The sequence below is a fragment of the Orbicella faveolata genome, unplaced genomic scaffold (genome assembly GCF_042242905.1).
Source record: "Orbicella faveolata isolate gen_17 unplaced genomic scaffold, um_ofav_v1 contig_2, whole genome shotgun sequence".
NCBI lineage: Eukaryota > Metazoa > Cnidaria > Anthozoa > Scleractinia > Merulinidae > Orbicella > Orbicella faveolata.
Window position 1 is genome coordinate 29,809,495 of NW_028301547.1, and position 12,048 is coordinate 29,821,542.

The window sequence follows — 12,048 nt, forward strand, 5'->3', positions numbered from 1 at the left end:
CGGTCGCCATTTTTCTCCAAATCTTATACATGGAAGGGACTGCTGTCAATAGTCAGCTATTTCTAATACGGGATATCATTTTGAATGCAAATTCTATTAAAAGGGGGTCCAAATTTGGAAACCCGGGCGGCACATACCCACCAAATTCATACCCAAGTAGCCCCCCCCCCCCCCCCTCCCATCTATTTATATCGCGGTGGTCATGGATTTATGAATGTTTTATTTATAGCAGGTAGGCGAAGTGGCAAGATGAAGATAAGTTCAATTGGTTTAACCATGGTCGGGCAGATGTCCTCTCGCGAAAAACTCGGATCAGCGGAATTACCACCATAAAAGGTTTCATGTCCATCGACTGACAAACTGACTGACTGACCGAGCGAGTAAATGTTTCCTTACCCAATTACAGCTATAACTCGCTCTAGCTGAAAAAAAAAGTAATTATGCGACAGATCAGAGGCTCATGAGAAATAACGAATTATACGTTATAGAACGTTTAAACATGACGTCACGACGGTCATATTAGTGTCCCAAAACAATGAAATAAATGGCCATGTTGGTGTCCAAGCCAATCATGTGCGAGTTAAACTCTTTTCTTATGTAGACACTTTCTTTTGTTCCCATAAATTTGCGTGGCTGCGTAGTGCCACGTGAGTGAAAGCGTTCTATACATCAATTTTCCTTCAAGTGAAAAAGTACCTCACTCCCAAATTGATAAATATAGGATCTTACTGAGCATTTATTAACATCTTTTTCGGAATAAATGTATTCCCTAAAAACTGTCTTTTAATAAAGACAAAGAACATTTGTTTACTCAAAAAAATATTATATTCATATAAGGTAAGGACATAGTAAGTGATAACTAAGCGGATATAATTCTTACATTCAATCTAGATCTAATTCTCACAACTGCTGTTATAACAAATGCAAGGCAAACGTTGGGGAGAGTTTATTTGTTGACATTCAGAAAAAAATCCTGATGACTTGGCGCCCAAGGGATCTGTGAAGTGTTTGGATTGGTTGTTATTAGCGCGCCACAATAAACAGAGTTACGACCAATCAGAAACTCTACCTTCCATACGTCATCAAACGTCATCAGCATGGGATTTTTCAGGTTGAATCTCTTCCAGAAAGAATTAAAATGACGAAACTGAGAGACACATGTTTAGTCAGGTTACTAACCAGTGAAACAAATTACGAGCCGATGTCATAACCGTTTGATTCTCAAAGGCATGTTTACCTAAAGTAACAAATCGTAACAACCTAACGAAGTAAGTACAACGATGTAAACGTAAAAGCGTACAACAATTTTTCACACGAACCAGTTATCCTGTTTTTTGTATTATTATGTTATCGAAGAACTTTAAACAAAACAAAATTCGGGCTGTTCTTTCAGGTGTTTTAGAGTGGTTTAAATTCCAGGAACTTTGAGGGACGGTTCCATTCAGTAAATTGTCGGCGTGAAGAAGCTGTAAAGAAGAACAGAACAGTCACTACTCTTCGTTACAAGAGAGCTAAGCTAAAAGCTGACGAAAACAACAATATTTTTGTGAAATTTGCAAGAAAAAATATGGGACATGATTTGACCCCTTTAAAAAGTACCCTTTGAATCGTCACCAGCTCGGGGTTTCTTCCATGATAACCTTCAAAGTTAGAACTACTTTGGTACAGCATAATAGGCAGGATCAAATGAAGGTTATGCGTACTGTGTATCTTTTGCAGGGCGGAAGGCCTGGTTTCACCTAGATATTGAGAAGTTATAAACAGCTGAAATATGTAAACCAACCTTGCTAAGCCACTACTTCTACACTTGCATCAATCTCTTCCACCTCCCTCTGTAGAAGAGCCTCCTTGGCCAGAAATTCTTCTCGTTTGATTTTCAGCTCAAGGAGCTTAGGCCGGTCAGGCACTAGATATGCCACAAACTTCGTGACGCCGTACACGATGTACTGAAACAAAAACACGAAGGCCAGCCTTGCGGCGATCACCTGCCAGTACTGTTTGGTGACGTTGTAAGGATATTTACGTTCGTGGTAGCCTGGGTACCTGCAAGGGCCAATGCGAAACAAAAAATGATTGCAGAGATTCCAACTAACATTCCACTGTAAATACAGTCGAACCGCTATAATAGCAGATTTGCACGTTAGCGTCATTTGACTACACCTACCAGAGTTCCTTTCGTTTTTTCTTTATTATTTACATTTTAAATTCCCAGTGGATCTAATTAAAAATTGCCCTGATTAGCATAAGAAACAGAAAGAGTGAAGGATTCTGGTAGTTGTAGTCAAATGACGCTATCATGCAAGTCGCCTATTAAGCGGCCACCTATTAAACGGCCACCCCTATTAGGCGGCCACTAATCATAGTCCCGGCCGATTGAGGGCTCTTCTATTGTTTTTACCTCCATCAAGTGGCCAACCCCCTTTACGCGGCCACTATCCATTTCCCCGAGGGTGGCCGTTTAATAGGGTTTGAAACATAATCAAAAAGCATTCTTTCTATTTCTCTCCCTCTCTCACTCTTCACCCCCCCCCCCCCCCCGCCACCCCGCCTCCCTCCCTAAACCCCTCCCTACGTCCCTCTGTACATCACTTCCTCCCTCCCTCGATCGGCAACTCGTAGACGCCTCCTGCGCAAGACTGTTTTTAGCCTACTTACCGTCGTAAGTTATGGCGGTAGCTTAGAGTACAGTAAACGTTCACTTACCTACAGTACTCACTGGTATAGTTCAACACTTGATACGCGTATTTATCTTCGGGTTTGCCTCTCAAATCGTAGGTATCAAAGTCTGATATGTTGAAGTAGGACAAACGGTTTTCCACGTAACCCACAAGCGTGTTGTCCGTTGTGTAGGAATATCTGTAAACGATTCTGGGGATAAAGTCTGAAGTGAACGCAATCACAAATGCGTTTACCAGGACTGACAGGCTTGCAATGGCTTCCATGATGCGATACCAGGCGCCGATGTCTTGAGCACGCTTGGCGATGGGGCGACGAAATTGGCAGACAAAGTTTACAGCGTCAACCCGCAGCTCCAAAGCGCTGTTAAGCAACGCGAACAGAGGGGCGAGAGGAAAGGCAGCTACAAACATGGTCACAAAACCGAACTGTAACACTGGAGCAAGAGAGAAAAGCAAAGAGTTTTTCAGCATAAACGGCGCAATTCTAAATTGCAAATTGCAGCACAAGAGTAGCATTATTTTAGCAAATTGCTTGAGCTCAAGAGTATCAGTCGTTCAAATACTGTAATTGTCCGGGCTAGGGGAAGTTCAGAAAGAGCTTTGTTTTGGTAACAGACGTCTGGGTAGCCTGAAATGTTATTCATCTCCCGCCCTTAGCCTAATCCCTGGTAGACTACGAGCAGTCTCACTCGTCTTCCGACGCCCGCGCTACTAGCAGCTCGCGGCATTGCCGCTGGCACGCAACGCTCACAGTCACGCTTGGACGCTTGTTTGCGTTCTTCCCCATGGATTTTCGAGGAAAAGAGAGACTTCTCGCAGTCTAAATCTCCGGGCGATTAGGCTGAGGGCGGGGGATGACTGACATTTCAGGCTAACGTCTGGGCAACCGGAGCGAAAGACGTCTTCCCAGTCAATCGTATGCCTTCACTGATACACGAAACTCAAATATCTTGGTTAGCCATTTAAATTGTTTTACTCGGCTGATAGTTTTGGTAATCATGCTCAATCGAACTTAATGGATTAGATACAGGATTCTCAACTCGTTGATAAACTGGTTCATCAAGTTTAAACATGCAAAGGAAATCATGACCGTAACGGTGTCTAGATATCAAATCTTTAAAAAGCGCAGATTTTTACCACTTCATTTCCGCGGTTCTCCTTGGTTTCAGTTTTCATTGAGAAGAGATAACAAACACTCGAGACAGTATTTGACTACAGTTCCCCAAAACCTCGAAGTTCGTCAAAAATACTCCGCTGCGTGTCGTATTTTCAACGCTCTTCTCGGTGTTTGGAAATGTCGCCAAACACGTTTTTGATATTATACTTCAACACCGTGCGGTAAACGTAAAAACTGATCAACTTCTGGACCAGGAAAAACCGTAGTTTATTTCTAGAAGTTAACTGTAAGGAACAATAGAATCTTACCAACTTCCAAGTATTCCCAAAACATGTGATGATCAGGCAGAGCGCTCAGTTTGTAATCTTCTTCCCACTGAGGAATCTCCATTGCTTCCTTCATGGCTTGGCGCAGCTTCCACCACTTCATCAGCCCGCTAGGTAACAGTGAGAACAAAGTCAAAGATAAGTATGAGCTCCAGTACAAAAAAAAAAAGTTCAAATGTTGTTGTTTACAGCGGTCAACGTGCTTAGCTACACCTCACTGACGGGCATGTCACTTACATTGAAAGAAAGAAATATATCAAATATATAAACCTAAAAGGCTTAAAAATCCCAGGCTCTTTACAAGCGTGACCGAGGAGTTGAACTAGGGTCTGCCGAGAAGCAACTCGGCTAAGTCACTGGTCAGAGCGGGACTTGAACCCGCGATCTCCGGATTTCAAGTCCGGCGTCCTAACCACTCGGCCACACTGCCTCCTCTGTCTTTTAGAAAGCTCTGTCACTGAACTGCCAGGCTTAAGCTTCCTCAGCTGCAAGCGTCTTAGTTTTGGTCTATTGTTACTTCATAGGTGTTTTTCTACGTAATAAAATTATTAGTCGAGTTCTCCTTCGTTTGGAAAGAGATATTTTGCTTTGAAAGTCCTTCATTTTGAGTTGTTATTTTTTGCTGTTGCTTTTGTCTATTACGCCCTCTCTGTTATGTCCTTGTGAAGAAACTTAAGCTATGAAGGCAACAAAAGCAATAAACGCGAATACCTTATAATCCAGTTCTATGCATGTATGTACATGTATGTTACATATAATACAACGTAAATGACATCAAAACTATAAATTAGGTGACTTTGACGAAATAATGTGTTTATTTACTTTTAAAAAAAATCGACGTTATTCTTAAGGTTTTTTTGTGTACTTTCTGTTATGTCCTCTGCAAATGACACAACAACGACAACAACAACGACAACAACAACAACAACAACAACAGTGCATTCAAAATTCACCACAGAGACCAGACCTGCTGGTCAGTACTTACGGGATAGCTACTTCAGTGACGTTGCCAATGACCTGCTGGCCGATCATGATAATCGCCAACTGAATGCAGAGATCAATCATACAGCCCGCAGCTCCACAGCCGTCCAGTCGATATCCTCCACTGCCTCCAAATCGCCGATAGTTGCCCGGTGTACCTATCACCAGATTCAACTTGAAGAAGGCGATGTAGAAAATGGATGAATAAGTGTTGACGAACTGGAACAGGAACATCTTGTAGGTAAAGCTGTCCTGGTAATCGGTTTCTGTTCGCGGGTTTTCCCAATTCGTCAGCCACAACGCCAGTTTCTCATAGAAGAACTTTAACAGGTTGATGAAAACCTGAATGGAAAAAAAAAGGAAACAAAAAACAAAACAAGAAGACCATTGTGACAAACCGCCTCATTTGAAATGAAGCGAAAAGGAATCTGGTGTCAAATCTAGTGTACATGTTCTATACTTGACCAAAGTTCTTGATGACCTGAACGAGCAAGGGCCGCACCCAGAAAAAAAAAAAAAAAGCAATGACTGAGGCAGTGTCCATGAAAAAATTATGACTGAGGCAATGTCCATGGTTTGATTCTCTTCCTAGGTATTAAAAGTGTTTATGATGAATATGAACAGAAAAAACAAAAAGTATTACTAAGGCAATTGCCTCGGTTTGCCTGTACCAAGCTATGGTCCAGACGAGGTTTTTTATGCAAACATATATCTTTCTGACAGTCACTGAAACTAATACTGGGAACTCAAATTAAAGCTGAGGAAATTGAAGAACGATGCCTATACAGACTCGACTACCACATTAATAAAGAAGCACATAGAAAGTCGGTTTAAACCTCACCAAGTTCAACAAGGCTGCCGTTACACTAGTGATAAACTTGGCATTACTGCGTGTAGATGGCGAGGAACTACCCACTAAAGATCCATACACCGAGGCCCTGTACACGACCACGCCCACCACAGCTGCGATTACTAGGAGTATCATGAACGAGATGGCGCTCCCCACCCCGGCGAACCTCTGGTATCGAGTCATCTTGGGAATGTGGGGGACCATCTTGCCTGTGATGGGATCCCTCCGCCAGGTTGGCGCAGTGGCGACAAACTCCGGGCGAAACTGCTCCTCGACATCTTCAAAATGCATCATGTGCCATTTGTAGGCAAGGACAGCTTGACGACGCTTCCAGAACTCCAGAAAAACCGTCGCCCAAACCGACATGAAGACGGCGAAGACCACCGTGGAATCGTTATCGAACGCGTGGGTTGCAATGGAGTAGTAGCAACTTGAAATCAGCGACCAGTAAGGGCACTGAGCATCACACAGAGGGCACATGTAAAAGATTTTCTCGTTTGACTTGTTACACACATCTATCACAGGCTGGAAGCTGCGTGCGTTGATGATGCCGTACAAGAAGACAACGAGCCCAAAAATAGCAGCAGGGATCAGCATGATGGTGTAAAAACCAAGCCAGGAGAAGTACAAGCCAATTTCAGTGCCAAAATAATCCTTGATGGCGTCGTATGGTTGAAACTTGAACCAGCGTCCAAACCGCGCCCAGTCACGTCTCAAACGCTGCCTGTCGTTAGTGGGCGGTTCGCCCTCGGGACTTTCTTCGGAACCGGGATGGAGCGGGTACGCTGCTGTAATGCACTGATCATGGATCAGCCTCCTGACCCCGACGTCATATCTCTCCTCACTGAATCTCACTTTGCTGCAGATTTGTTCCACCATGCGGCTTCGCTCTGTTTGGCTGAAGAACGTGTCCTTGTTTTGGTGACCGACATAAATTTCTAAGCGATCCCTCTTAAAGTAGCCCATGAAGTAATTGCGGCTTCTGATGATGGAGGGGTCTTGAATTTCGAACGGGTTGTTGCGAGCAATCATGTCTCGTATGCCTTGCCCAACGTGTTTTTCGTACCAGTTTTTGGTCTGGATGTCACTTTCCTAAATGACGAAAAGTAGATAAAATGACAAATAAATGACTGACCGTTTGTCTGCCTGCCTACCTGCCAACCTGACCGACTCATCGACGGACCGAAACGACCGACCGACCTATCGACGGCGGACGAACTGGCCGACCGACCGACCGACCGATGGACCGGCAAATGGACCGATAGACTGTTCACAGTCCCCTATTTTTCCGTACGATTGTAGATGTCGATCGTTGAGCTCGACGGGCCGTCATCTTGGTCTCTTGATGCGAGCGAAACTGGGGAGAGTACAAAATGCCCGTGGGTAGTAGCGGTGGGGTTAATAGCGTGGGGGTGACGGCTAGCCGTGCCCTCCACCACCCCTACCCACCGTCATTTTGTACTCTCTCCAGTTTCGCTTGAATCAAAAGACCAAGATGGCGGCCCGTCGAGCTCAACGATCGACATCTACGATCTCACGGAAAAATAGGGGACTGTGAACAGTCCAATGGACCGACAGACAGACGGACGAACGGACAGACTGAAAATCAACGTATAAAGAGATGAAGGAAGGAAAGAAAAAGGAGATAAGAAAAATGAAGAAATCGGAAAGAATGCAGAGCAGAGAAGGAAAGATGGAAAAAGGGGGTTATGATCGAAAGAAGGTTTTTAAAAAAACATTTTAAATTTGTCCAACCTCAGTGCAAACATATCAAACGTGATGAGATCTGGCCTCGAAATAAAATGTTACCTTTATAGGCATCTTCATCATGATGTCCTCTGCAGTCTTGCTCAAAGTGTCCCATGGAGCATGAATTTTCCAGAAATGAGTCTTTGTCTTGTCATCCTATCAAATATTAACACAAAATATATATTGTACTGGTAATGACATCATTATTTGCCCAAAGCGTGTTCAATTTTTTTTTTTACTTATCATTATTTTTTTCACAGCTATGAAGCAGTAAAGCCTTTCCCCTGGTTTTGACCGACCAGGGGTCCGTTTCTCGAAAGTCCTGATGCATTTGAAACTTGCTAGGGCCCATTCTCGTCCCCAGAGGCTGCGCTCCTTTTCGTCAGCACCAAAAGGAGCGCGGCCTCTGGGAACGAGAATGGCTAGGGCTAACCCACTTTTTGCGCTCAGTTCTTCCTTCGCCTATGGAAAAGAACCAAGCAATTTTCCTAGACAGGGACTTCAGTAGTACGCTACTTTTCTAAAAGCAAGCTAGAAATAAATAAAAGGTGAACAGTCCCTCGATTCAGGTTTCGCTAACATTGCTCGGTCACGCTTGATGGTAGAGCCACAGCCTCCTTGATTATTTGGCGAGAGAAATCCGTGATGAGTACAGACCTCCCGCCAAAATGGCGGCGGTTCCCCTGGATCGAACGTGACGGCTGAACAATTCCAGCCCAAAACATGGATAGACTGTTTACAGAGCGAGTTAAAAAGGTCAGTGTTATGCTATTTACACGCCATAAGAGCGCATTACCCTTATCAGACGCAAAGCAATAGAGGTAGAAAATTCAACAAAGTAAACAATGGAAATATGTTGACTGTGAAAATAATAATCGAAACTTAACCACAGAAAATAAAATGCCCTCTCTGCAATTAATCTGTACTGGGCGTTTTAGTGGCATTTTCGGGATTCTTAGACTCTCAAATTCCTCCAGCATTGCATATACCAAAGAATATATATATATTTTATAATTGTTATTATTCTTTATATACTCTGACTATACATTTTTAAAACATGTCGTTGAACTTCGCTGGATCACAAAAAACCCAACACAAACATGAGGATTTTTTTAAACGAAAATTCAAGATATTTTTGGAAGTATTCCAAGATGAAGTCAAGAAACGTATATTATTGGGAAAGTGTGAAATTTCTTATACGGCTATGAAGACGCGAATGAACAAACAGATTGCGTGACACAACAACAAAGAAATTTGAGTCATGTAAATTTTCGTCTTGCGGTTAACAAACCATGAAAGGCGTGTAGAAAGAACGTCTAGTAAATTCGTAAACACGTAGAGCAGTCTTGGACATAAACTTAATTGAACAACCGACTTTCCCTCTCAGTCAAGAAAATAAGATTTCATGGTCAATGTCTGACTGTAAACATCTTTGTCTAACGGACAGGAGGAAACAGACTAAATTATTCAAAAACTGTGAAAACGTGTGCGAGAAATGAATAATTTTTTTTGGCTCAATCAGGGATTTACGAGAAAAAGTACGCCGCATATTTTTTTAGTAAATTGGAGCAGGTCACTGAACAAAGACAATACTTTGTCCGTCATACGAAGGAGCTTTTTTTATCGTTGTTACAGGTAGAATAATCCACTCCCTATTAAAAATACGCTTAAACCTGGGGTCAATATTGGGAAATATTGGAGGGTTCGTACCACAAAATACCGAATACAAAAACTTCAACGTAAATCAGACGTAAATAAGGGAGTTACTGAATCGCTTTTACTCTTGACATTTTATAGCATTTTTTAGTCTTGTGAAATGAACGGCGAAAAAGAAAATACGAATGCAGTTAACATGTTTTTCTTCAATATTTGGCAGACAATACACGTTGAAATTTACACTGAGATATTAGCAGGGGCTTACATCCAGCCTGCTCGATCATAAAATACAAACAGTTTATAAGCTGCACCTACCTTGGTCGTAACCTCCTCCTCGTACTCGATCTCAAGTCCAGCCTCTAGTAGATTTTGCCGAAATTTTTCCCGTTTTTCTGCTTTTTCGCTTAGCTCTTCTTTCGCGTTTTCTTTCAAATCGTCTTCGTTCGACGGCGTCTCGTACACAATCACATAGTCGATCAACCTCTTGCCATCACGAAAGCACAGCCGTTCCTTCTCTTTCTTTTCGACTTCGACGTGTTCCAACTCGATCTCCAGGGTCTTCTCCTCCATCATCTGGTGTTTCGACAATACAGCTTCCTCGTCTAACAGCGGTGTTTGATCGGCAGAATCACCCTGCCGCCTGGAAGCTTCACTTTGGCTAGCTGCTGGAACTCGAGCGCGCAAACCGCTTGCACTGGCCATGGGGTGTGACAAAATAGAACAAATTTTAAAATAGTTAATTTTAAACTAGGATATAAGACCCGCCACAGAAAAAAATAACTCAAATTACTCGTGACATGTATAGCGGTTGAATGTCATGTGCTGCAGACTGCATATCATACAGCGTAACGCATGGGTCATTGAATGTGCGCGTGATCTTTACCATGACCAATATGCAAATTTAAATGAAAATTATGATGGAATGGACTCTTGGAATGGATTACCCTGATGATTTTGCTGTGTGGGCCAATCGTTCTCTCTTGGCGGCATAAATGTTTGGCAGTCGAGAAGAAAGACAGAAGTATTTTTTCTTTCTAGTACGTCTACAATGTATTTTACAAGCTTTTAATCGTTATACTTAAAAAATCTCACCTTTTGTCCGGAGACTTAGGGGTTGAAGTTTCTCCAGGTGTCATTGCGTTCATATTCTCGTCAACCGCTTCAAGATTACCCGTCTTCTGATGATTATACTGACTACAAAGACAACAATCGTTTACGAAAACTGGGAAAACGAGTGTATGTAAGTCATTTGGTTTCAGTTGAGCAGTTTTACTTACAAGATCTTGAGAGCTTTCTCAGGCATATTTCTGTTCTCGTCTAAGGCACCATACGAAAACATTATTTCGTTCCTATGTAAAATGAATCAAAGAAAGGAATAAGCAACAGAAATTAAAAATCAGCAAAGTTTATTTTAAAAAAATGGTTTCAATTCCGTTTAATTCAACTAATGGCTGATTCTGAAAGGATGACGAAACCATAAGCAATGAACAACTCAGTTGAGTTTCGAAATCTCGCCACCCGATTAGAGGCGGTAAAAGCGATCGAAGATAGCGGAACCTGTTCCTCTGCTTAGATGTTGGATGTAGTTTCAAATTGTTACACAGTTTTCCGTAACTGTAGACCGTACAAGTGGAGGTTGAACTGACTGGGGAGTTGTACAGCTGTTCATTGAATTTTTCGGTGTACATGGTGTACGTTTTACCAAAATCTCACTGAAAATAATGGAGGCAACGTTTATGGTTTGCAACGAAAATTCATCTTAACTTACCTGTGGATAAGTTTCTTTTTCTCCATTAAACACAAGCTGCTTTGAATTTGGAACAGCTTGGTTCTTCTTAAGGTTGTTCAACAACATTCGGTCCAACTTAGTTCACTCGTAGAATCACATGTGATAGCAGAAGCTCTAGAAAACTAAATTCAATCAAAGATATTTGACCGGTCATTGTTACGCGAAGAATTCACCTGTATGTGAATATTTCGCGTAAAAATGAGCCAATCAGATTCGGTAAAATAAAAGAAAAATAAATCGTGGAAAACGAAGTATGTCATGAATGATGGTGCACACAAGTCCAGTACACTGTTTATAATTTCACTCTTAACAACAACCACAACAAAAACTTTTGCAACAAAAGCTCTTGTGCATGTACGGTTTAATTTTAATTGTACACGTCTACATTTATGGTCAGTCGATTATGAATGTCGAGACTTTAGACAATTCTACATATCGCATTTTTATTTCAATCAGGAATATTAAACTACTGACTGAGGCCTCCATCGACGAACTAAATACGTTGCAGCAAGAATTTGCGCTCGAAAGCGCTTTTTCTCACCCTTGATCAGTGGCCAAAGTCAAACCAGTCAGATTAGTCATACTTTTATGTGAGATCATGGACGCTTTCCTTTCAACTAAAAATTCCTGAACATATTGAAATAGAGGCAAACAGCAAATGGTACAGAAATTTCTAGGCGATGGAAGATATCCCAAATTCGAAAATTGTTGATGAATTTCCAACCATTCAATAAGGCACTGGAAATTTTGGGAAATTCAAACCGGAACTTTTGTTCGAATACAAGTCTCAGTTCATACTACACGGGAGAAATTTGAAAACGCAACATTCACCGGTCATTTTGGATATGTGCTGGAGGAAAACTCGAGCATGTAAATCTCGTCATTATCGTGATGTCATCGTT

At 42.0% G+C, this 12,048-nt stretch overlaps 1 protein-coding gene and 1 long non-coding RNA gene across 2 annotated transcripts; both read right to left on the minus strand.

Moving 5' to 3' along the window:
• Positions 1-718: 718 nt before the first annotated feature.
• LOC110063965 (anoctamin-4-like) lies at positions 719-10,237 on the minus strand. Its single transcript, XM_089290751.1, has 8 exons — positions 9,673-10,237; positions 7,762-7,857; positions 5,944-7,044; positions 5,107-5,444; positions 4,104-4,231; positions 2,704-3,112; positions 1,784-2,043; positions 719-1,466 (listed from the first exon to the last, which is right to left on the minus strand). Exons 1-7 carry the CDS (start codon positions 10,057-10,059, stop codon positions 1,788-1,790), a joined length of 2,715 nt encoding a protein of 904 aa, XP_089146877.1. The 5' UTR covers positions 10,060-10,237; the 3' UTR covers positions 719-1,466; positions 1,784-1,787.
• Positions 10,238-10,404: 167 nt separating this feature from the next.
• LOC149112764 (uncharacterized) lies at positions 10,405-11,292 on the minus strand. The gene is made up of 3 exons (XR_016207564.1): positions 11,126-11,292; positions 10,635-10,706; positions 10,405-10,551 (listed from the first exon to the last, which is right to left on the minus strand). It is a non-coding gene; the product is annotated as an uncharacterized LOC149112764 (long non-coding RNA).
• Between the last annotated feature and the right edge of the window lie 756 nt (positions 11,293-12,048).

What these genes read in the sequence shown, in the direction of transcription:
- LOC110063965 (XM_089290751.1), bottom strand. Translation starts at nt 10,059, where the DNA reads ATGGCCAGTGCAAGCGGTTTGCGCGCTCGAGTTCCAGCAGCTAGCCAA. An exon ending in AGGAGGAGGTTACGACCAAG is followed by an intron (nt 7,858 to 9,672) that starts GTAGGTGCAGCT and finishes AATATTTGATAG; the next exon opens with GATGACAAGACAAAGACTCA. An exon ending in TTGGGAATACTTGGAAGTTG is followed by an intron (nt 3,113 to 4,103) that starts GTAAGATTCTAT and finishes CTCTTGCTCCAG; the next exon opens with TGTTACAGTTCGGTTTTGTG.